At 70.9% G+C, this 24,135-nt stretch overlaps 1 protein-coding gene across 6 annotated transcripts; it reads right to left on the bottom strand.

The window, feature by feature from the left end:
• Window positions 1-1,911: 1,911 nt before the first annotated feature.
• Window positions 1,912-22,861, bottom strand: PWWP2B (PWWP domain containing 2B). 6 transcript variants are annotated; one of them, XR_011997633.1, is made up of 4 exons: window positions 22,688-22,860; window positions 12,982-14,597; window positions 9,755-9,869; window positions 1,912-2,415 (listed from the first exon to the last, which is right to left on the bottom strand). XR_011997633.1 is itself a non-coding variant. In XM_072740504.1 (3 exons), the coding sequence occupies exons 1-2, from the start codon at window positions 22,810-22,812 to the stop codon at window positions 12,995-12,997; spliced, it is 1,728 nt and encodes a 575-aa protein (XP_072596605.1). In that variant the 5' UTR covers window positions 22,813-22,861; the 3' UTR covers window positions 1,912-2,415; window positions 12,982-12,994. The 6 variants fall into 6 exon arrangements, 1 of the variants encoding a protein (XP_072596605.1); XR_011997634.1 differs by lacking the exon at window positions 22,688-22,860 and adding an exon at window positions 15,538-17,123; XR_011997635.1 differs by lacking the exon at window positions 22,688-22,860 and adding an exon at window positions 15,584-17,123.
• Between the last annotated feature and the right edge of the window lie 1,274 nt (window positions 22,862-24,135).

The raw sequence follows: 24,135 nt of genomic DNA, 5'->3' as shown, positions 1-24,135 counted from the left end.
CCAAAATGAAGCCGTCGCCCCGGGGTGTCAGGTGGGAGCCAGGCCGCCATGTGCTGTGGGCTCCACCCTCCTCTACACAAGGTGAGGTCCACCCAGAGATGACCACGCTGAGGAGCCCACGTGGGCCTGGGCGGCCGCGCACCTGCCAGACCATGGGCGGCCCCCGGGCTGAGGCCTCTGGGGTGAGGGGACGGGCAGACAGGGTGGCCTGGCTGGAGGACCTCCGACAGGCAGCAGGACGGTGGCCCCCGGAGCAGAGGGGCCCCTGCCCCTTGTCATGCCAGCCCCTGCCTCTGCCCTTGGAGAGGGACATGGGGAGCCCCTGCCTCGGAAGAGCAGGGCTGAGGCTGGGACAGGGCACGTGACATCCTCCCGTCCACCTGCCACCCGCCACCCTCCCGTCCGCCCCAGGCCAGTGTCCTCCGTGTCAAAATCAGTGCCTGCCGGCCAAGGGGCCAGTGAGCGAGGACCAGTCCTCTGGGAGGGGAGGACGCCGGGGAGTCCGGGCTGCTTAAAGGGGTCACGGCAGGCGGCCCCCCACCACGGGCATCCCGGCCCAGGAGGTGTCAGGCTGGGCCCAGCTGGCTCCTGGGCCACACTCACCCTCTCCCCTGCCAGGCCTCTTGGAGGCTCAGGGGCCACTCTGTCCACAGGGGTCACGGGGACAGCCTGGGGGGCCCAGCAGGCCCTGATCTGGAGCGGACCAGCTGGGGCAGGGGACGCGGGAGGGGCCAGGCCCCAGAGGGGAGAGAGCCCCCGACGGCCCCGAGGCCACCCCGAAGCCCCAGCCTCACTGCTGCACACCGTGTGCACCCAGCGAGCTGGCCCCTCCTGCCCAGGCCACGCTCCTGGGTGGGGTCCTTCCGTGGCGAAGACCCCCCTTCCCAGTCCCTCCCCAGCTGGCCTTCCTCCTCCCCCTAGAGTGCTCCCCCCCAAGCCCATCCTCTTCCCGTGGCCTCTGAGCCCGGCAGGCCAGGGTGGGGGTGGGGGGACTTACGGGGCACCCAGGCTCCCCCAGGTCCTGGAGGAACGAGGATCACAGGGACAGGGGCTGGGCTCCGTGAAATCAAACTGACAGGAAAACGTGATTAATTTGCTGCTTAAAGAAACAGTCACAACGACTTAAAAAAAAAGAAAAGCAGCCGCCTTCCCTTCTAATCAGAGGTGCGGTCCGTGCCCGGCGCCCACGCAGCCCGGGGGGGGGGGGGGGGCTGACGCGGCTCTGGCCCAGCCTCTCGGCGGGGCCTCCGCACGTCGGGGGTCGCCTCCCCAGGCAGGTCCAGGCGGCTCGGGGCCATCGGGTGGGGGGGGTGGCGCGGGCGCCAGGCTGCCTGCAGGGTCTCCAGAGTTGGGGCGAGGGCAGGGCCCCCACACGCTGGCGGCCACCTCGCAGCCCCCCGGGGGGTTTGCCGCTCCGACCGCGGGCCCTGGGCTGGGAGCCCGGCCGGGCAGGGGGCAGGTGAGCACCCAGTGCGGGCAGCGCACGGCGTCCAGCTCGGGGGCCCGAGTCCCCATCACGCGGCCTGACACGCGTTCCCCGGGGAGCTGCCTCTGGGCCCTGGCACCGCCCCACACGTGGGCATCACCTCACAGGAGCCACTTTTCCCCTCAAAGGGCCCGGCAGCCCCTGCACCCACAGGCTCCGCGGGGGCCCGGCCTCCCGGCCGCGGCGGACACAGGGGCCGAGGCTCTGCTGGAGCACGGAGCGGGCGGGAGGCAGGGCCAGGGAGGACCGCACCGTCCCTCCTTCCCCGAAGCCCACCGCCCGCCTGCCCTCCTGGAGCCCTGGGAGGTCGCCCTCCCTCGTTCCTCCCGCGACCCCGACCCCTGGCTGCACCCGCAGCGCTCGACTGCGCCCCTATGCTTGCCCCCTTCGCGCTCTCTCCAGTTTAAACAAAGCAAGAGCACGACCCGGTTTCTGTTTCTTTCATTTTCTTTTTGGTCTTTTTGGTCTTTAAAGTGACAGAAAGGAGAGAGGAGCCAGGCTGCGTTCCTTCCGGAGTCTCAACGTGCTCCACGTGGCGCCATCGCAGGCCCGTGGCCCGGGGAGCCCCCGCGGGGGGCCCTGACAGCAGTGCTGGGCGCCCGGCGGGACCCCACTTTGGGAGGAATGCAGGGAGGCGGGGCCCCTGGTTCTCAAGTGCACAGAGACCCCGGGGTGCCCGCCCGCCCCTCCGCGGCGCCCGGTGCAGGCGCGCAGCAAGCCCGTCGTCGCGGGGCTCCTGGAACTTCACAAGCCAGAGCTGACGTGTGGGGAGGGAGGAGCCGCGGTGCTCCTGGGCTCTGTGCTCCTCCCTGGGGCACCCGGAAGCAGGCCGGCCCGAAGGCACGCGGGGTCCCTCGGGCAGAACAGGGTGTGGAGGGGACCCCCGAAGTCGGAGGCTCCAGGACGGCGGGGCCCTCATCGTCGACGACCTTGAGGAAACAGAGAGGGAAAGAGGTCACCTCGGGCCAGGGCCGGTGGACAGGCCCCGGGGTCCGAGCACCGGGTCGGGCGCCCACTGGGGGTCTTCTGAGCCAGGCTCCTCGGGCTCCGTGCCTCCCCAGGGGCCCTCGCCACCCCGGCGTCCCACCTCCCAGGCAGGGCCCCTGACCTGCGCCCCACCTGTGTCCACCCGCCTCTGCAGGACCCTGAGTTTCCCAGAGAAAGGTGCGGGATCCGACTAATTGGAAGTCCAGACCCCGGGGCTCTCCGTGAGGGGCCTGCTGTTCTAGATCTTTCCGGCCACTCCTGGCCTGGCGGGCTATGTACATGGCCCTGGGCTCACGGCTCAGAGGGACCCCCGAGTGTCACCGTCAGGGTGTGGGACTGATGCCCCGCTGCAGACACACGCCCTCCTGGTTCGGGGAACCTCTGGGGTTGGGGGCAGACCCTCCCAGAAGCAACCCTCCCTGGTTGGTGGGCAGTTGAGCTTCAGCCCTGCTTCTCTGTGCGTCCCCACCTCCCAGGGGACCACCCAGGGCTCCAGACGGTCATCCCTGGGCAGGCGGCCCCGGCCGTGGGGCAGACGGGCCCTCAGCCCAATGTCCCAATGCCACCCGCCCTCGGACACAGCAGCCAAGCCTGCAGGACGGGAGCCCCCACCCCAGTCCACTCCAGTGGCCTGGACGCTGCAGGATCAGCCACGACGTGTGAGGCCGCGGCGGTTTGGGGAGTCTGTTCACGCAGCGGTCGGACGCCGTGCCTGAGGCCCCGGGAGACCGAGGAGGAATAAGTGATAAGAATATAAAAACTAAGCAGCCAGAAAACAAGGCAAATTCAATTCAGAGCAGAGCAGGGCAGACAGGAGACGCTCCTGCCGATGGCGCACGGGCCGCACCTGTCCCCCGCGGAGCCCCCGGCTGGCGCTCGTGTGCGTGTGGCGGGGGCACGGGGCTCCGCGTTCGTCTCCGCTGGAAGCAGCGTCCTGACGACGCCCCGGATGACAATCACGGAATAAGAGACGGTGCGCAAGCGCATCATTGAGGCCGAGGGAGACAAGGTCTCCCGTCACTGGGCCGCGACCACGCGAGCATATGCACCACGGACACGGATAAATCTTAAATGAAAAGAACTGGGTCCCGGAGCGCCTGTCGCGGGAAGTGAAGACAAAGCCTCCCTCCACTTACACATAATAAAACCCCGACACAGAGCCCCCCCGACCGCAGCCCCGCTCCGCTGCCCGAGCCCTCGAGGGGGACAGACGGGGTGCAAGCCCGCGGGTGCCTGGGAGGAGCCCGACCCCGAAGCAACCCTGTGCGGGGGGGTGAGGCTGTGTGGAGGGGGCGAGGCCGCCAGCTGCACAGCAGGGTGCGACCAGGTGGACGGCCCCCCTGCCGTGTCACCAAGGCAGGGGCACACGCCCTGTCCAGGCCCAGACCCACGACACGTTCCTAGGGGCCTAGGAAAGCCCCGGGGACCGAGGTGCTGAGGGCACCCGCCCTCCACCTGCAAGCAGCCTGGCTGGAGGGGAGGGAGGGACTGGCCGTCCTCTGCGCCATGCGACATGGCCAGGAGTCCATCATCCTCTGCGGCTGCAGCAAACCAGAGCAGGAGGGGCAGTGGGCGCAGAGGGCCTGAGGTCGGTGTGAGCACAGCCCTGGTGGTCGGGGCTCAAGGGGGGCCCAGGGCGGCTTCCCCAGGTTACTTCTATTGTGACGACCACCCTGGGGGTACCGTCACCCCCTCCCTCCTCACAGACAAGGGGCTGAGGCTCAGAGGGGCTCAGACCCTGACCGAGGTCACTCAACTCAGCTTCGAGGCCAGGATGTGAACCCACGTCCCAGGGCGGCTCCAAACCACGGAGGACACACATCTCGAAACGAGTGTCCCCCAGGGGAGCCGGTCTCTAGGAGGCCTGAGAGGGGACCCCGCGGGGCCCTGGCCTGCTGGTCGTGGACCCCCCACAGGACAGCTGGACAGCAGGCTGAGCGCCAGGAGAGGGGTGCCCCCGGGTGACCGGCCCTCTGCTGGGAGCACTGCGCCCCGAGTCCAGGCCTGACCACACGCCCCGCGGGGAAGGCTGGCTGCTGGGTCCAGACCGGCTCCAGGCGGCCGGTCCTCCGAGGTGTCTGCCCTGACCTGCTCGCAGTCCCACCCCTGGCCGGAGACCCTGACTCAGAGTCCCGAGGGAGCGTCCCCCAGAACGTGGACCCAATGTCGCGGGTCACGGGAAGCTGTGCTGGGGGAGCCTCAGGGTCGCTGAGTGAGGGTGGCAGCCGCCTCCTGGAGGGGAGCTGGATGGAGTCCCGGTCCCCGTTCTACAGCCACCACCCCCCTCTGGGCAGGACAGGCCCGGGCGCGGCCAGCCGAGGACGGCAGGTTCCCACCCAAGGACCAACAGTCCCTCCTGGAGACACGTTCCCAGATCGTAGCCGACACGCCAGTACTTCAGCTCTTCTGGGGGGGGCAGCTGGGACCCCCAGGAGGGCCCCGTTGGGGATCCGGGCAGGGAGGGGCACGGGGGAGAGGCGGGGAGCCCCCCTGCACCAGCCGCTGGCCTCGGGGCCTCCGGAGAAGAGTAGATGCTCCTAGGAACCCGGGCGGGACGGATGGGCAGATCCCTTGCGCCCGGGGGCCCTTGTGGCCAGGAAACCCCTTGGCATGAGCACAGCCCCTGCCACCCCACCCCTTCCTCCCGCCCCCCCCCCCCCCGGTGGGGGACACTTGTCCCAGAGCACCCCAGCCCTGCCGTCCCTGCGGCCCCACCCAAGTCGGAAACAAAGGGAAAGGTGAGGTCACTACACAGGCCCGGGGCAGACGCAGCAAGAAAAGCCCATTTCTGGGGCTCCCTGGGTGGGGAGACACCCCACTGGCTGGGACCAGTGCAGCAGCGAGGCCGCCCCACCAGCTCCGGGGATGGGCTTCCCTGGAGTCTCTGGGGAGACCCGGCGCCCGCGTGCACCACGGGAATGCTCCGATGGCCCCTTCCCAGGTCTGCCCCTTGCTGGCCCCACCGACCTCACGGGGCTGTGTCCCCCACGGGGTCCCGGGATCCCCACACGGGCCCCGCAGTCACGGCCCTCCGAAGCCACCCTGCCCGCCGAGCCGCGGGCGCCCCAGTGACAGGGGGTAGCTGAACAGATGGGGTGAGCAGGGGGGCCGCCCGCCCCCACGCAGGGCCGGGCCGGTGGTCGCGGTGTGGGAGGCACGGCCGGCCCAGGCCCCACGACGGCGGCCGGACCCGCTGGTCTCCACACTCGGCGCAGGAGGAGGCCTGTCCCTAAACCGCAAGCCTTCGGGGCAGGTGGCGGCCGAGCAGCGGCCACGTCAGGAGCGAGACCCCCGGCATCCCGGGGCGAAGCAAAGGCAGCAGCCGCTGGCCTGGCCGCGCTCACGCCCCCTCAGGGGCAGACACCCCGCGGCGGGGAGACGCCCCCCACACGACCCAGCGCCTCCTTCGTGTCTGCCGCGCGGCCACCCCCCTCACGGCCTGACGTGCCCCGGGCGACCCAAGGGCCCCAGCACCTGGCCACACGCACAGGAGCCCGGCCGCTGGCTCTGTCCCTCCGCGTTGCCACACCCTCAACCCTGCCGGGACCAGTGTGGCCTTGGCTGTGGCCCCCTGGCGACCCCACCCTGCAGGACGGGCCCCGAGGTTCCTGTAGCCCCGCACGCGCAGGCCGCACCAGAAACCCTGCCCGGGCTGGAGATCCGCGGCCCAGGGAAGTGGGGGTGCAGCCCCGTCCCCCCGGGACACTCAGAGACCCGGCAGGAGGCCTTGGTCACGCCCACCGGAAGCCACGGCGCCCAGGAACGCCAGCGTCGGAAATGCCGCCCTCCAGAATGCGGCTGGAAGACGGACGTCTGAAGTCCCGTTTCCCCAGAATCCAGAGGGTTTCCACGGGCAGAGGCCGCGGGGAGAGGCCAGGTCGCGGCGATCTGGGACCCTCAGAAATGTGCGCAGAATCACGAAACATGCACCAAAATGTAAACGACAGGAACATGTCACCATGGAAAGTTCAGCCAAATCAATGACCCTGTGCTTTGAGGTCACGGCGACGGCAGAGAGGAACCGCGTCGATGCCTTTGGCGGCAGACTCCGAGGCACAGGAGGGCCAGGCCCCGGGGTCGGGGAGACCCACGGGGAGCCTCGCGGGGTCCCCGCTCATCACCCACGGGGGACGCTAGCGGTGTGGTCAGTCTGAAGGCATCACACGTGTGACGCATCCCCCGTACGCGAGGTAGCGGAGGCACATCAGGCGTCAAACAGACGGCGCACACGCGTTAATACACACGTTCACTTTTACGCAGAAAATTAACACGGTTGACCCTTGAATAACGGTTACGGGGATCAGGGGCGCGACCCCCCGACGCCCCAAGACCCACGGGTCACTTCAACTCCCCCGGAGCGTAACTACCAACAGGCCCCCGTTGGCCGAAGCCTGACCGACGGCGTCGCCGCTTCACACGTGCTCCGTTCGCTGTCCTAGGACAGAGGCGGCCCGAGCAGAGGAGAGGTCGCTGACGACACGCCAGGAGGCGCGATGTCATCTCCACAGACATTCTCGGTTCTGCCGCGAGTTTACGGAAGAGCCGTGAACGGTGAGCGGGCAGGTCAACCCCGTGTTGGTCGGAGCTCGAGTCCACGGAGGTCTCACGAAGAACCCAGGTTTTCAGCGTAAGAGACCGGAAACGCAGCTCTAACAGCGAAGAAGTGAGGACGCTGCACTGGAAAAACCAGTCACAGAGTCGCGATCCGCTTCTAAAGGGCTTCGCAGGTCTGCGGCCGGGAAGGTTACGCGTGGCCGGGAGCAGCGGGCAAGCCCGGGGACGACCCGGACCCCGGGGGCTGGCCGGGCCCGTGAAATGCCCCCCGTGAGCCGGAGCCCCGAGGTGGGCCCAGCGCACCTGCCGAACACCCCGCGGGGATGCGACCGCACAGGCACCGGGCAGCAGGGAGTGGGGTTCGCGGAAGGACCCGGAGTGCGTGTGACGCGCACAGGGACAGAGCCCCCTGGTCCCGCCCTCGTCCTGTTAAGACTGCGGCTCAGAGTCCTGGGTGACCGGTGTCCCCGTGGGATCACTAAGGACGGGACGGGGTCGCGGGGCCCACAACGGGCGGCTGCCCTGCGACGGGGTGCAGAGTGTGGGTCCTTGTCCGCGGGCTCTTGGGCCTCGGAGCCGGGGCGGATGCCGGGGCCAGGGGGCCCGGGGGCGCGTGTTCAGGGCGGCACAGAATCCGTGAAACCAGGGCAAAGCGCCCTGTTCCGCCCGGCAGGGTCTCCCCAGGGAGGGGCTGCATCTGCCGGATGGTGCCCTCATCCCCGCCCGGAAGCCCCTCGCCCGGGCCCTGGTGCCGGGAGGCAGCCGCCAACACCCCGAGTCTCCCAGCAGCGCTCCTGCCGCCCCCGGCACCCCGGGCGCTGCCGGAGGAGGTGGCAGGGACGGCGCTGGCAGCGGGAGGCGGGTCGGGGCCTGGGCGCCCACGGCAGGCGCGGAATTACAGGCCTTCGCTTCCTTCGGGAACAAAATAATTACAAGCTGCACAGAGGACCTGAGTCCCCTGAAAGCAGCGCAGGAAGTCGGCCGAGAGCCACGTCTTCAGGAGCGGAAGCACCTTGCTATTTAGACTCGGGAGAGAGAAAAGCCGGTTCGGCGCCCGCGGCTCAAGGACCCTGCTCCCAAAGGGAGACCCCGCAGGAAGGTGAAACCGTGGGCGCCGCCCCACCAGTAAGCTCCCCGCCTCCCCGGGGCGACCCCGCCTCCCCAGGCGACAGCGACTGCACGAGGCCGCGGCCAGCAGCCCGGGGCTTCGGGGTTCGGGGTGCGAGCTGGCCCTGCCGGGGGGACCTCCACGTCCCGGGAGAAGCGAGCACCCCGAAGCTAAAAGGGCAAAGCGGCCCCAACGCGGCCTGGACCCACGACCCCTGTGCACAGCCCCCTGGCAGGGCATCGGACCCTTCTGGAAGGACGATCCCTCCCTAGCGCCCGCCCCCGCAGGGTCCAGTCCACCTCACCGCCAGCTGAGCCCTCCCTGAGCCCAGTCCGCCCCCATGGAAGAGGCCGGCAGCCCGAGCAGGGTGCACACGCGGGCCCCTAAACCATCTGCTGGGCAGATGGGAGGAGGCGGGGATGGAGGGCGCCCCGCAGGTCAGGCCCCCACCCTGGGGCCAAGCGATTGCACTGGGACTCGGATGAGGATCCGCGGAGTCACCCGTGCAGCCGCCCGGGGTCCCCGCGGGAGGGGGGCAGAGAGGGCCCTCCCACCTCTGGGGGCCGCCAGGGACTAGAAGGAGCCCCCAGAGCCTCCCGCGGGGGCGCAGCCCGGAGACCCCTCGAGTATGCGGTCCGGCCCCCAGACCAGGAGAACAAACTTCCTTCAGGCGGGCGGCCGTTCGGGTGGGCGGCACTCAGGGCAGCGCCGGGAACCCAAGGGCGACCAGAGACACAGGACCCCAGCCCCGGGCGGCTGCCCGCTAGCACCACGAGGGGGGCGGCTGCGTGACCCCAAAAAGCTCCTGCCCTCCAAACCCCCCACTGAGGCAGGGCGGGAAGCGCTGGGCCCCCCGGCTCCACAGGACCGGACGCCGCGGCCCTCCCAGCTCACCGGGATTGGGTGAGGTGGGGAGGCGGGCGCCACAGCCCCCACCTGGCCCGGGTGCAGCCCCGCCCACGCCCCCCCCATTGCCCAGGACAGGCCCCGGCTCCGAGGGCGGCGCAGGGGTGCCGTGGGGGCTCCCGGGACAGCTGGGGGCCGCTCGGGCCGCTCCGGATGCCCGTGGGTAACAGCGCCCCCACGGGCCAGCCTCTGCATGGGGCCTGCGGGCAGGACCAGGCCCATCCCGTGGGCGCACCTGCCCCGCCGCCCTGCTCACCTGTCCCAGCTCCCCCGTTCCCCTGAGCACTGGACCCAGAGTCACCTCCCAGCCAAGACTCAGGCACCCAGACCCCAGCCGGCTGGGGCCGCAGTGGGGGCCACCGTGGTCCCCACGCTCCAGGAGCCAACACCCAGCACCCCTGGGTCGGCCCCTCTGGGGCTCAGACCCCTGCTCCCCGCTTCGCCCTGCCCCCCATCGGCTCCCCATCCTGGCCTCAGCCTCTGTCCTGCCATCCCTCGCCCGCTGACCCACGAACGGGGCCATGCACCCCCTGCCTAACACGCCCTGTGCTGCCCTTTGCTCTCAGGACAAGGCCTTCTGGCCTCCGCCCCCCACGCCCGCCTTCTCCCCCACCCCGGATCGTGCAGGTTTCCTTCTGCCACAGGCCACAGGCACTCGCCCTCTTTCACTTAGGACGCTCACCCCCCAGCCTATTAGCTCATGATCAGCTCACCGTTCGCGCTCAGCCATATGTCACCTCTTCCAGGAAGCCTTCCCGGATCCCCAGTCCAGGTCAGCTTCCTCGCCAGATGCTCGCTGTGGGGCCCTCGTCCCTTCTCAGCACGTTCCTGTGTGTGATTATGCACAAATGTGGGCGCTGGGATTCACGGGGTGAGGCCCGCGGTGTCCCCCATCTAGTGGAGCTCTCAGCCCTCGGGGGCGGGACGCCAGCCTCAGGAGGAGCTGCCATCACCTGCCAGGTTGGGGGACTGGCCCCGTGCTCCTGGGTGTCCCTGCCCCGCCTGCAGGACCAGCCGAGCCCCCTAAGGTCGAAGTCGGGAGGAGGGTGCCTGTCCCTTCCAGCCAGGAGCTTGACCCCAGGAACGGTCGGAGACCCTGCCCCGGGGAGGAGCCCCTGTAAGAACAGCTCCCCCCACTCAGAAAGGGTGTAGGGGCCACTTCCAGCGGCGGCTGCCAACAGGTCATCACCAGGCCCCCGGGCACCCCCACCACCCAGCCCGGGAGCCGGTGCCGCCGTCACTGGGAGACAGGTGGGGAGCGAGGCCCAGGGAGGCCAGGCTGCGGGGGCCAGAGCACAGGGGCCAGGGGGCAGGGCCGGGTGGCCGTGGGGCGGCCCTGGGGGTCAGCTCCGTCCTGGGGGCCCATAGCCCCAGTGCGCTGGGGGCTGTCCCTGCCGGGAGCCTCCGTGCCCAGTCCCCCGAGCCCAGCAGGTGGCTTGGTGCTTCTCCAGAATGTCCCTGGGCACCCCCTCCCCTCTCAGCCCCCAGCCCCTCTGCAAAGTGGGGCGGGAGCCCCTGGGACAAGATGCAGCACACGAGGGCCCTGGAAGGGCCCTGACCCCATGGCGCCTGCTGGATTCTCTGACCCCTGCTGGTTGGCGGTGCAGATGCCCCAAGGCTGAGGGGCTCCAGGCTGTCCCCAAGCCCCAGCTGGTGATGTGACCTGCAGGACGACCTTCCCAGCTCCAGCCCTCCCCCCAGGTACCAGCGACCACGACCCCTCCCAGCAGCCTGAGAGCCCCCTCAGCATCGCGGGAGCTTGCAGCCGACCCTGCAGCCCACGGAGCAGTCCCCAGTCTGCCTCTCAAGGAGCAGGCCAGGGGGCCAGGCCCCCAAACAGCACCACTGACCCCAGGAAGCAAGGACACCCCCACCCCCACCCCAGCCCTGCACTCGCCAACACCTGGCTGGCCTGGACCTCACAGCAGAGTCTTCAATCCTCAAAAAACAACTAAAAAGCCAATCAGGCAAAACTGCCTTGTGCTTTGGTGCTGCAACGATCCAGCTTCCCGGCTCCCCAGCTCCTGTCCCAGGGGCCAGAGACACAGAGACAGGAACAGGAAGACGGACAGAGACAGAGAGACCCAGAGGAAGGGGGGGTGGGGGGAGGAGGGAAGGGGGGAGGAGGGAGGAGACATGGGGAGGGAGGGAGGAGGGAGGAGACATGGGGAGGGAGGGGGTGGAGAGGAAGGACAGGGAGGGAGGGAGGAGGGAAGAGGAGGAGAGGGGGTGGGGGAGAGAGGGGGAGGGGGGAAGGGAGGGAGCAGGCAGGGAGGAGGGGGGAGGGAGGAGCCGAGGAGAGGCCAGTCTGTGGGCGCAGCCCCTGCAGCAGTGAAACCTGTCTGGCGAGATTCTTCCCTCCTTCCCTGTAAACAGGGCGGCCCCAACCCCCAACCCCCAACCCCCCACGGGGCTGCACTCTCCAGGGGAGGGGGAGGGGAGGCTCCCTGCCCCCCAGGCCACACGCCCCGGGTGGGCCCCCTGACCCCAGTGCTGCCCTAGTAAGTACCCGCTGGGACCGGGGACCTCAAGGTCAGTCCTGAGGACACAGGGCTCCGCGTCCCCACCCGACTGCCCTGCAGACCGCCCCCGCCTGCGGGAGGGGTGCAGAGACAGGAGGGGCCGGTGAGCAGCCAGGCCTGGTCAGGGTGGCAGGGGGCGCACAGGCCGGCAGGACCCCACGGAAGGCGACACTCTGACCTCCCCCCAATCCCTCCCCAGTCAGGCGCGCCCGCCCGCCCCCCAGGTGCCCCCACTTGAGACCATCGCTGGCTGGATGCCAGCAGGTTGGTGGCATGCCCCACCCCGACGTGACGACCCCGACGTGACACCCCCCCCCACGTGATGACCGGAGCTCACAGGGGCTGAGCCTGATTCAGGAGAGGACGGGCCAGTGTGGACCCCTGGGAGTCATGCAGGGCAGTGACCCGGGCTGACCCGGGAAGCAGGGGAGGGAAGGCTGTACTGGCAACGACCTGCCCCGGGCACCCCTCCATCCTGCGACCCCCAGCAGGTCACCCCTCCATCCCGCGACCCCCAGTACACATGGCACAGCAGTGAGGGTCACGACAGGTGCCCCCCAAGCCCTTCCTGGCTACACATCAGCCAGCCCTGCTGAGGCCAGGGCTCGGGCTGGGGACCATGGCACCAGGCAGGGGAGGGGCAGGGGACCAGGCAGCCCAGGTCGGCTGAAGGCCACAGAAACCAAGGCAGAGGCCCAGGTGGGGCGCAGGACCGCTGCTCTGGGCACAGCCCTGCCCCTCCTGTCGCTGCATCTGTGGGCAGGGGGACCCCACCGCACGCCCTGTCTGTGGGGGAGGGCAGGGAGGGGGGTTGGCCCCAGGAGGTCACAGCAGGGCCAGCGACCCCCTGGACACCCCCACCGCAGCCGTCTGATGACACACAGCCAGCACCTCTCTGTCCTGGGGCCCGGGGGGTGTCTCTGCCCCCACCTCCCCGGCCTCTTCCCGAACCCCCCCACATGGTGACCACAGACACGCGCGGCCTGCTGAGGGACGGCTGCCTCCCTAAGGCCCGCGGCTGGAGAGCCTACAAGTTCTCCTGCAGGGACTTGGGGGGCCAGGCACCAGCCCAGGGACAGGCCCCAGAGCCACCCGGGGAGCCGGGAGCACCTGCGGGTCCAGGAACCTCCCCCGTTCCTTTGTCCTGCCAAGTCAGGACCATGTGGGAACAGGACGGAGGGGACCTTGGCTCCAGTCTGGGGAGACAGGAGGGTGAGTCCCTTCCTGTCCCGAGGACCGAGCGGCCCCAGGGCACCCGGGGAGCCCCCGCCCCACACTCCCGACGACCTCCACCCTTAAACCTGCTCCTGTCTCGGGGCGCATCCCAGGGTGAGCAGATCTTTCAGGGCTCGGGCCAAGGCCCCCAGACACACGCTGGCCCTGGAGGGGCGGCTCCCGCCCCGGCCCCGCGCACTCACCTGCTGGGCCGCGTTACGTCTCAAACTCCGTTAGCAGCTCCCTGATCTCGGGGGCCACGTGCTGCGCGGCGTTGGCGGCCTCCGTGATCGCCTTCCGGTACATGCCCTTCTTCTTGCGGTTAAACCTCAGTTTGAAAAACTCGGAGAAAGGCGAGAGCTTTGAAGTGGACAAGAACGACGTCGTCGGCGAGCCGAACCACGAGACTTTCGCTTCCTGCCAGGAGGGCTCCCCGTCCTCCTTCTGGCTGAGGCTGATGTCCAGGACGCGCGCGGGCCACCAAGGAAAGCCGTGAATCTTACCCCACACGATGTCCCCTACGGCCACCGTCCTCCCGTCCTCAGTCACGCACTTGGAGACGCTCTGCGTGTGCAGCCTCACCGTGAGGGGCGGCACGGTCGGCCTCGCGTCCTTGGACGAGGACCGCACGGACGCACCGTCCCCGGACGAAAGGTCGCAGGTGTCTGGTGACGTTACTTCTGAGCTGGACGACTTGGACTCGTCCAGGCTGTCGCTGCTCCACACGGACTCGCTGGCACAGTCTGCGCCCCTCCTGGGGCAGGCGGCCAGGAAGGCCAGGCTCTCGGGCCCGCGTGGACCCTGGGGACACCCTTTGAAGTCCTCGTCCTCGCCAGAGCTCCCGGAGGACGAGTCGGCAGCCCCGCCGCCCGCGGCGCCGCAGCCCGGGAGCGTCGGGGAGCCCGCCCGGGGGCCTCGCCCGCGCCCGTTGAGCGCCTCCACCAGCTCGGCCCGGTACACGGGCTCCCGCGCCCCGGCCCCCCGGCGGTGGGGCTTCAGGCGGATCTTGGGGGGCGGCAGGCCGGGGCCAGGGGGCCCGGGCCGCGTCAGCTTCAGCTTGGGGATGCAGGCGGGGGGCCCGCGGGGGTCGTGGCCGGCACCGTGGGGGGCCTGGGACGGGCAGAAGGGCTCCAGGGACCCGTGCACGCGCGACGGGATCTCCACCACCTCGCCCTTGCCCTGCGGGGTGCTGTACGAGATCTTGATGGCCGGGCTGCGGGCCACCGGCGCCCCGTCCTCCTCCCGCCTCTCCCTCTTGCTCCTCCTCGCCATGGCCGTGGCATCGCCGCCGCCGCCGCCGCCGCCGTCAGGGTCCTCGAGCTTTTGGGGCTCCCTGTCGGGGCCGGGGCCGCTGCCCCCCCTCCTGCGGGGCCGAGGGGCAGCCGGGAGGCCGGGGCTGGCCTCGGGGGGGCTCAGAGTGCTCTTGCACTTCTCACAGAGCACTTGGCGCGGCCGCAGGCGAATGGGGCTCAGGGCGAGCCGACCTGGGTCGCGGTTCCGGGACAGGCGCCGGCGGGTCCTCTTGATGGTGCGGGGCGGCGGCTGCGGGACCCACTGCCGGTAGGTGCTTCTCAGCCAGAGCGGGGGAGGGAAGGGGGCGCCTTCAAAGTAGGGCGGGAACGGCGGCACGAGGGGCGGGGGCGGCTCGGGGCCGGTGGTCTCGGGGGGCCGGTCCCCGCAGGGAGGCGGCGGCGGGCCGGTCCCCAGCTGCATCGCCTCTCCGTCCTGCTCCGAGGGGGCCGGGTCGTGGCAGCCGTTGACGGGGGGGTCCTCCGGCTGGGGCAGCGGAGCCAACAGGGGCAGGCCAAAGAGGCCAGACCTGGCAGCAGGGAGACAGAAGGGGACAGTCAGACCGGGAGGATGCCGCTGCACCCAGTCCCCACCCCTAGGGCCCTGGCGGGATCCGGGTGCCGCCTGGGGCCCAGCATCTGCAGGTGCATCCGGGGTCCCGACAGGGCCAACGCCCCCACGTGATCCCAGGCGAGGTAGCCCAGGGATGCGCTCTGCGACGCCCCGTGACCAGCGCGGAGGCCACCTCCTGGGTCGCTCAGGCATGCTGTCCCCATCTCGGCCACTGCAGACCTCCCCAGACCCTGCGGTAGGCACACGGGCCCTGGAAGCCTGACAACAGAGTCTGGGGGTCTGGGGGCTGCGACATGGCCTGACTAGGCCCTGGGCGGGGCAGCTGCTCTGCGGCCAGGGGCCCTTGTCCGCCGTGTCCACCCACCCCTTCCTCCCCGAGGGAAACCCCCACACGTGCTCCCTATGGGCCTAGGACAGCCCGTCGGACCCAGGTCGCAGGGACCAGCAGGGTGTGGGGGGCCTGGGGGGGGTGGGGGGCGCAGTGGCAGCCCTGGCCCCAGGACAGGAGTTGGCCAGGAGCCCGGAGCCCTGGGCCCAGGAGCCCGCTCCCTCCTGAATGCTGAGCTGGTCTCAACTGTCCCCACTGCCCTGGGGTGGGGGTGACATCCACTCGGCCCAGCCCAGCACATCCCCGAAGGACCTCCCCTCCCGCCTGGTGCCCCCAGGCCCTGCCCTCAGACCCCAGCTCCACGAGGGCAGGGGACCAAGCAGCAACACAAGGCCGTGCGAACCACGGGAAGGGGACACGAGAGGGCAGGAGGCCCACCTCCCAGGAGGACCCACGGCCAAGGCCAAGGGCGGGACGGCACCCCCAGGGCTCCCCGCCGGGACCTGCCCCGCTAAAGGCCTGCTCTGCCCCCGGGAGGTGCTGGACCACGTGGCCCCCGTCTGGGCACCTGGCGAGGTGAGGGGGTTGGTGTAGAAAGCCAGTGGTCAGAGAACCTTCCAGAGCGGACGGCGGGCCACCCCCGAGCCCCCGTGCCGAGCGTAGCTGCATCTAACTCATGAGGGGCCCTCGGCGCCGCAGGAAAGCGTCCACACTGCTCCCAACGGCCGAGAGCAGGCCCGTCCTCCGCCCCCGGCTCCAGCGGCGAGCGCGCGTGACTTCGAGACACACGTGACGTGATCTTCGAGATCGCTTCCGCTAAAAGCTGTTGTTCTGGAAGCGCGAAGGCAGACTTCCGCCAAGTTACGAGAGCCGAGGCGCAGGCACGGCGCGTTGGTCCTCACCCTCCACTTGGAACCTGACCAGGGTAGAAACGACTGACGCTCCGCTCTCCCGGTCCCCAAACGATTTCCCCGTTTGCTGTGTTCCAGAAGAGCCCAGGCCAGCCAGGAGGCGACCGGCCACGACGACGTCGCCGCCCCCCAGCGCCAGGGCCGGGAGCCGGGCACGGAGGGCACAGGACACCGGGGCGCTGCCTCCCCCGGTCGGTGCCCGCGGTCATGACGTCCGTGAATTAACGAAGACGGCGGATGTCCCCGCGCGAACATGGCCCGTCCTCGTTTAGTCCAAGTTCGCGGTAAAGCTGGGAACCACGGTTTCCCTCCTTCCCATCAGGTTCTCGTGTGCTTGTGGCCACGCCCGGAATCTGGAGTCCTCGCGGGGGCCTGCGGGGTCGGGGCTCACTCCTCTTCGTGACCAGAGTCCAGCAAACACAGGTCCGTGGCCACCGGCCCCCGGCGCGGCCGCCCTGTAACCTGTAGCCGTAGCCGGGACCGAGGGAGGAGGGCGAGCGGGGGCCGTGGGGGGCCGCGGGGCCAGTGTGGGAGGGGCTTCTGCTCTGGTGGGGGAGCGGCCAGGATGAGCACCCCATCCCCTCCCCGTTCTCCGCGGGCCTGATCGGGGTGACCAAGGGCGCCGAGTCCCGGCCGCACGCGCTCAGCTTCCTGCGCTCAGCAATCCTGGGAAGCGGGGACCGGACGGCCTGCACGCCAGGACGAGCGGAGACTCTTGGGGACCAGGGGTGACAACAGGACCCCGGGTCGTGCCCTCACCTGGCCCTGGGTGCCCAGACCGCACGGCCCCAACCGTCACCACCAGTTTTTGTGAGTGAGGACTGACGGGCGCACAGCCACGCGCTGGTGCCGGGACGACCGCTGGCTGCCCCCCCGCCCCCCCCCCCGCCCCGCTGCTGTGGCCCCGCTGAGCAGCCCGGCAGATGCGGTGCGGATGCCAGGCCCCAGGTCGTCTCCGAGCAGCAATCCACGGGCAGTCCACGGGGGTCCAGGTGGGGAGACCAGCCCCGCGGTCGTGCGGGCAGGTGCATCCCCAAACCTCCCCGGGTGCCCCGGCATCACGGCGCAGCCTGCACCCCACACCGCGTCAGCCCTGCTTCTTCCCCCCGACCGGCTCCGCCACCAGCAATGCAGGATTCTGAGCACTGACCGCACGTGCTCACACCGAGGCACATGCGTGGGCACGCACACACGTGTACACAGGCACGCATTCACACGGGCACGCCTGCACCTGTGCACACACGCACACAGGCATGCTTGTATACACATACTCGCACTCACACGGGCACGCGCACACACTCACCCTGACCTCCTGGGCCAGCGTGCTCACTGCCCCTTGCTGTTAGGGGTGTTGGGATCCCTCCTTGAACCCGTGGGACCCCAGGAAGGGGCCTCAAATGAAGGGGTGCTGGACCACCCCGGGCAGCCATGGTGCCCCTGCCAGACAGTGATGCCCAGAAGACACAAGGTGTGAACAGCCCCCCAAGGAGCCCCTTATGGGGCAGCCTCACCCTTGGGAGGGCACCTGGAAGGCCAGAAAGTCATCCAGGCCGCCTGGCCCCTCCCGAGTGGGCACCTGGGTTGAGGGTGAGGAACAGAGCACCCCGAGTGCCCCCCGTGGGCGTCACACAGGGCCACAGTGATGGCTGCAGGGCCTCCAAGAGGAGACCCCGTAGGCAGGTCTGTAGACCAAGGGGATCCCACAGACGCGGAGGGGTGTGCACACCAGGCAGGATCCACACCCCCGGGCCCGGGAAGGCTGCTCCCAGGCCCCCCAGCCCACCTCTGGCCCACCTTTACTCAGACCATGAATGGGGCTTCACTCTACCCTCCCCTCATCTGCATCCCCACTGCCCCCCCACCCACACTGCTGGGAACCAGTGCACACCCGCTCCTGAGACCCCTGCCCTGCTCCCAAGCCCAGCCCCATGCCAGCCTGCCATGCCCGCTGGGGCCCAGGGCACCCCAAGAGCAAAACCCCCGGGCAGCCCTCTTCCCGTTACCCTGAACCCAACCCAACCCACCCTGAACCTGAACCTAAACCAACACATCTTCGGCCCAGGACCCTCCTCGGCAGGCGCCCGTGTGCGGATGGCACCCTTGGGCACCCACACCGGGGTCTCTGCAGCACCCTCTCCCTGAAGGCAGGTGGGGCAGGTGTGGCGGGGAAGGCCCCGAAGCTGGGGCCCAGGGGGTTGCCCCATTGTGGCGCACGCACCCCTCAGGGAGTCCCTGCCTGTCTAGTAGAGTCACAGGCCCTTGGCCAGACACCCAGGCCCTGGCCGGCGCCGGAGCTCGGAGGCAGGACCCTGGGCACAGGCGGGTCAGGCGCTGACCCCTCCCTGCCCCGCAGCTCACACGGGGCACCAGCTGGGCTCCACAGAGCGCTCGGAGCCCCGGCCCGGGGCCTCCCCATGTCAGGCCTGCGCCGGGCACCACGGCGACGACCGGAGGCCCCGTGACTCTGGCACCGCGGCGGCCACACTTCCTTCCCAGAGGCGCCCTGCCCAGGCCACACCCACAGCTGCCTGGTGGGTAAACAGCGGCCAGGGAACGGCTCCCTCCCCGGGCGTCCCGGCCCAGACCTCCTGCCAGGCAGGGCCACTCCCCACTGACGGGGGACAGGGGCTGGGGGAGGCCGGGCCCCGGGGCGGAGGCGCTGAGCTCACAAGGACCGCACAGGCCGCTGTCCCAGGAGGGATCGCAGCCCCCGGGCCCCCACGAGGCGACCCCAACTGGACTCCGGGGCATGCGGCGCGACACCACCCTGGTCTGCGGCTCGCCCACGGGGCCCGGCCCCTCCGTGAGGCCAAGCTGTGCTGACACTGGCCCCGGCCCAGGCCCAGAGGCCCCGGGCAGCCCGGCACCGCCCCACAGGTGATCCCGCAGGCCCTGGCAGGCGAGCGGCCTGGGGCGGCCCTGCAGCCAGAGACGCGGCCGGCCAGGCCCAGGCGAGGGACCCAGGCCCCCGCTGTCCTGTCCCCCGCCGCACTGGGGTCCTCGCTGTCCCCCGGCCCAGTACGAGGACGGAGCTGCGTGTGGGCAGGGGCCTGGGGACGGGGGGGCCAGGCTGCCCAAGGGCTCTACGCAGGAAGCAGGGCCCTTGAAGCCGACCTCTCAGCCCGGGTCCTTGGGGAGCTGGGGGAGGGCACACGGCCGCAGCGCCCAGGCACCGCTGGGGACACGCAGAGCCCAGGAGGCTCTCAGGGGGGGCCAGACCCCAGAGCAGCGTCGCTCGTCCCCAGAGGGTCCCCGCTCTGCCCAAGGCCGGGCCCTCTGCAGGGCCATGGGGCCGGGAGAAGCCGCCTGGCAGGCAGCCTTGGCAGGAGCCCCGCGGCCCGGCCTCCGCTCCCCCGCCCCCCCCCGAGGTCTCACCCGTGCAACCAGCTCAGCAAACCCCCGGAGCAGCCAGGCCTGAGCTGGCCCGCGGCCAGGAGGAGCCGGCCGGCCGCCTGCCAGAGCTCCCGGCCTCCCCTGCGGCCTCCCGGCTCTGCGGCCTCGGGACCCGAGTGGCTGTGGAACGTGACAGCGGCCTCTCAGCCAGCCGGGGCCACGTCTGCCCTGGACCCCCTCTTCGTCCTCCCGCAGGGACAGGCCACCCGGGGTCCAGGGAAGAGGTGACGACCCGGCTTCTGGAGCAGGGACAGCGCAGGGGCCCCTCCCAGGTGCCCGCAGGCCCGAGTCCAGACCCCTGCTCTCCCACAGGCAGCAGCCCCGAGCCCCGCGGGAAGGGCAGGCCTCCCCGTGCCCCTGGGCCCACCTCTGCCCAGGGAGCCAGGGAGAACAGCTTGGGGGGGCACAGCCTGGACACCCGGGCGGCCGCTTGTCCAGGGCCACACACGGGAGGTGCCCCTCCCCCACGACAGACCCCGGATCTGCGGGACAGGCCATGGGGCCAGGCTGGCACATCCGGCCCCTGACTCCTGGGCTCAGAGGTTTAACCGCCGCCGGCATCACCCCAGCGGATGATGGGATGCGTGGACCGCATCCCTGTGTCTGCTCTGCGATGGCTACCGCTGCCCACGCCCCGCGTCACCCCGTGCTGGCCAGGTCCCCTGAGTGGCAGCTGCCTACAGCTACGGATCACGCCAGCCTGTGACTCACTGGGCACCTTGCTCTCGGCCCCCCTGGCTCCCCGAGGTCAGGGAGGCTTTGCCCGGTAGGACCTGGAACAGGTGTCCATCCTTATCTGTCCAGGGAACCTCCCCAGGACCAGCCATTAGTGGCCGAACCTCCATCCTGGACGACGGGTGCGCCTGGGAGGGAGCGAGCCTGCTCTCCTGCCCGGGGACCGGCCTGCTGGGATTCTTGACTGGCTGGCTCCAGAAGCTGGAGTCCCACCCTCCTGGGGTGGGGTGTGGGTCACAGAGGCCAGAAGCCTCGTGTGGGTATGGCACCCTGGATGACTCACAACTGGGGAAGTTTGAAAAACACCAGCTCGGAGATGAAGGCTGGGAGCCTTGGGCTCGGTCACTCCTGCTGCCCATGAGACCATCCCTTCCCCACTCTGGGCCCTGCTGTCCTGGGGCCACGCCCCAATCAGGGCCACCCCACTTGGGGGTCCTCAACCAGAGAGGTACCCCCAAACCACCCACAGAACAATGTCCACACCCCTGGCACCCCAGCCTGAAGAGTCGGAGCCTGTGGGGTCAAGGCAGGCCTGGGCCACCTGTGCCTCGTAGGGAGACAGGAGGGGTCACGCACAGCACGACGCCTGGGACTCGGCCCAGGTACGCAGTAGGTAGTGAACGCAGGTGAAGGCATGAGGGCGGGCACCCAGAGCTGAGGATCTTCCCTCAGATCACAACGCAGCTCGGCATCGGGTTCAGGTCTCGGGTGGGAGGGGGCTGGGCACCCGGTCTGGCAGCTGCACGCGCTGAGACCTGGGGGGGGGGTCTTCTCCTCTTGTGAATGTTTGGGGGAGGGAACCTGCCCCCCAGAGTGCCAAGGGACAGGGCGTGCCACCCCCCAAAGGCACAGTGAGCAAGCCCGCTGGGCCCTGATCGGGGGGGAGAGAAGGGGACCGGCTCGAAGGCCCTGCCCTGGGGCTGCTCCATTCCTGCGGGAGACCCCGACAAGGATTCGCCGCGAGGCGGGCCCCCCGCGCCTCCACGTCTGCGCGCCAGCTCTGGAGGCCGCTGATAAATGGCAGTTCCTGGCACGTGCTTGGCACACACCAGGGCACGCCGACAGCTGCGGCCTGGCTGCCCTGAGCACACCCCGCACAGCCCCACTGTCCTGGACGCGCAGGCTCCCAGAGGTGGGTCGGCGCGTGCAACCGGAGCTCCCAGCAGCTCGTCCCGGCTGGGCAGTGCCCACACCTGGGTGGGGGGCTCCACCGCCAGGCCGGCCAGGCCACTGTCCCACACGGGGAGGGGGTGCGGGCACTGAGGGAACGGGCCTTGGGAAGGCCCTGGACCCTGCGGCCCCAAACACCCGGGCCAGGTTGTAGGTGGCCAGCAGAGCCCACCTGATGGCCGGGCCACAAATGGGAGCACCCAACTGTTAATATCGTGGGCCGAGGTCAGAAGAGAGGACGACACCAGAGGGGGCAAGCGAAGCGGGGATGGGGGTGGGCAGGGCCGTTTGGGGACCAAGCCCTGGGGGGCTGCACAGAGAGCCACTGGGGACCGAGGCCCTGGCTCCGTGGGTGGCTCCGGTTACAGCCGAGCGTGGCCGTGGCAGGGGTGACGCCCAGGAGTGCACGGCTGCCAGCTCGCATGCCGGGATCCCAGCCTGGCCTGCTTCCTTCCACGAGGGGGTGGGGGCGTGGAGAGGGTGTTGGTCTGCAACCTGGCTTAGCTGCAGGCTGGGGAGGGGGTGGTGGGCGTTGGAGGATCGGGGGGCCACGGCCTCCCCTGTGCTGGGTTGGGGAGCCCAGAGAGCAGATGGGGGGGGGCCTCCCTGCCCCTGACACACACACTCAGGAGCAGGAACAGGCCCCGGCTGGCTGTCCTGCCTGGCGGGGGAAGTGGTGGCCACCAGCGGCGGGAGACCTTGGGCACCGCAGGGCGCAGGCTTGGCAGCCTCGGGGTGGCTCTGCGGCAGCCCCCCGCCCCCCACCCCGACCTGCCAGGGTGGGGCAGGGCCACCGTCGCCGTCTGGGGAGGCCGCATGTGGGGTCACATGACTGTGCCTAAATGGCTTCTGGCACATCTCAGGAAGAGATGGTGCCAGCGGGGGAACTGTTGAGTGATGGTCTTCCTGCCACGTCCACCAGGCTGCAGGGAAACCTGGGCTCCACGGAGGGAAAAAGTTGGGCCTCTGCGCGGAGCCGGTGGGGAGCTCAGGCCGCGGAGCCGAGACATTAGCCCTGATTAATGCCGGATCATTTGTCTGCGCGACAGCTCGGGGCCATGTGACCGGTATCCAGGAGACTCTTCCTGCCGCGGTCCCTGCAGTGGGCGCAGGTGCCTCCCCGGCGGCCCCGCCGGCGCCCCCCCCCCGCCCCCCGCCCCAGGCCCGGCCCTGCCCGGCGCCCCCGGCCCCGCCCCTGCCCCATCGGCCGGCCCCGGAGCCCGGGACCCGCACCCGCTCCGGGCGCCCCGCGCGTCCCCCCCGCGGGCGACAGCCCCGAAAACAGCCGGTTCCACGGTGCGCGGTGCGTGGACAAAGAGAAGAGCGTTAGGCGCGGCGGGCGCGCGGGTCGGGGCGCAGGGACCCCGCGGACCCCCCGGACCCCGGACCCCCCGGACCCCCGGCCCCCCCCCCCGCTCCGGGCCCGCGCCCCCCCCCCGCCCCGCTGGGAGCCCTGGGTCGGGCCCGTCCGCGCCCCCGGACCCCCCGGCCCCCCCCGCCCGCGCTCACTTCCTCGTGCAGTCCAGCAGGACCCCGGCGAAGCGGCGCCCCCCGCAGCTCGCCGTGACCAGCAGCGCGCCGGGGGCGACCTGCTCCACCCGCGCCGGCAGCCGGCAGCCCGCCCGCGGCTCCATGCTCCGCCGCCGGCCCGCGCCCCCGCCCCCGCCCCGCCGCCGGGTCAGCCCGCGCGTGACGCCGCCCGCCGGCCGCATGACGTCACAAAGCTCCGCTCGGGGCGGCCCCGCGGGCGGCGGGCGGGGGCGGGGGCGCGGGGCACCGGCCGGGGGCGGGGCGGGGGGGGCGCGCTCCGCGGACCCGGGGCAGGGCCGGGCGCTCCCCCGGGCCCCCCCCCCCGGACCCCCGCCCCGCCCGCCCCCCCCCCCGGGCCCCCGCCCCGGGCCAGCGCCCCCCGCGCCCCCGCCACGCGACACGGGGCCAGCGCTGGGACCCCCGCCCCGCCCCGCCCCCCCACCCCGCAGAACCCCCTGCCCCCCCCCGCCCCGACCCACGGCCCCGCCAGGGCGCCCTCGGGCTCGGGAGCTGCGCGGGCCGCGGGGTTGTCCTGACGACCCGGACGCCGCCAGGCCCCGCCCCCCGCCCCGCCCGCCCCGCCCCGCCCCGCCCGGCCCTGCCGCACCCCCGGCGCCGCTGCGGACGCTCCTCGCTCCTCGGGGCCGGGCAGCCCCCACCTTCCGGGCGGAGGACCCAGGCCCTGGGGGCCGGGCTCGGCGTGGGGTCCAGCCACCTCCACCAGGCCCCTCGGCCCGGCCCGCGCAGGGAGCGGCCCCGCCCCGGAGCTGCCAGGGCTGACCCTGGGGCAGCGAGGCCAGGCCCCCCGCCTGCTCGCACCAGTGCCAGGGGAGCCCCAGACCCCTCCGGCGCCGGCGCCAACTCCGTGCACCAGGTCGCTGGGGCTCGCGCCAGCTCCGGGCCGCTGGGGACAGGACAGGCCTGAGCCGTCCGTGTGTGCCCGGGCCCGCGTGTGCACGGAGGGGCTGCGGGAGTGAGCGGCAGCACCGGGGCGGAGGGGCCCACGGCGGCTGGGGCAGGGCAGGGCAGGGCAGGGCAGGGCAGCAGGCTGGGTGCTAGGGCCGCGGGAATGTGGTGAGGTACGAGGCTCCTGGGGCCACTCCCGGCGACGGGACAGCCAGCAAGGGTTTGCTGGGGCAGGGAGGGGCCCGCAGAGGGTGTGCAGACCCCCCCACACACCACCAAGTCGAGAACCGGTGTGAAGAGGAGACCCCACCGGCTGTGTGCTCTGCCCCGTCAGAAACCCAAGGCAGGACACAGGAATCTGCAGCAGGACTCAGACTTGCAATTTATTTTTTATTTTTATTTTTATTGTTTTTTTATTTATAAATTAATTTTTATTGGTGTTCAATTCACCAACATACAGAAAAACACCCAGTGCTCATCCCATCAAGTGCCCCCCTCAGTGCCCGTCACCCATTCACCCC

This window comes from Vulpes vulpes, chromosome 15, assembly GCF_048418805.1.
Source record: "Vulpes vulpes isolate BD-2025 chromosome 15, VulVul3, whole genome shotgun sequence".
NCBI lineage: Eukaryota > Metazoa > Chordata > Mammalia > Carnivora > Canidae > Vulpes > Vulpes vulpes.
The sequence above is the reverse complement of the archived record's forward strand: the minus strand, read 5'-3'. Positions and strand labels throughout refer to the sequence as shown.

What these genes read in the sequence shown, in the direction of transcription:
- PWWP2B (XM_072740504.1), bottom strand. Translation starts at nt 22,812, where the DNA reads ATGGAGCCGCGGGCGGGCTGCCGGCTGCCGGCGCGGGTGGAGCAGGTC. An exon ending in CTGCTGGACTGCACGAGGAA is followed by an intron (nt 14,598 to 22,687) that starts GTGAGCGCGGGC and finishes CCCTGCTGCCAG; the next exon opens with GTCTGGCCTCTTTGGCCTGC.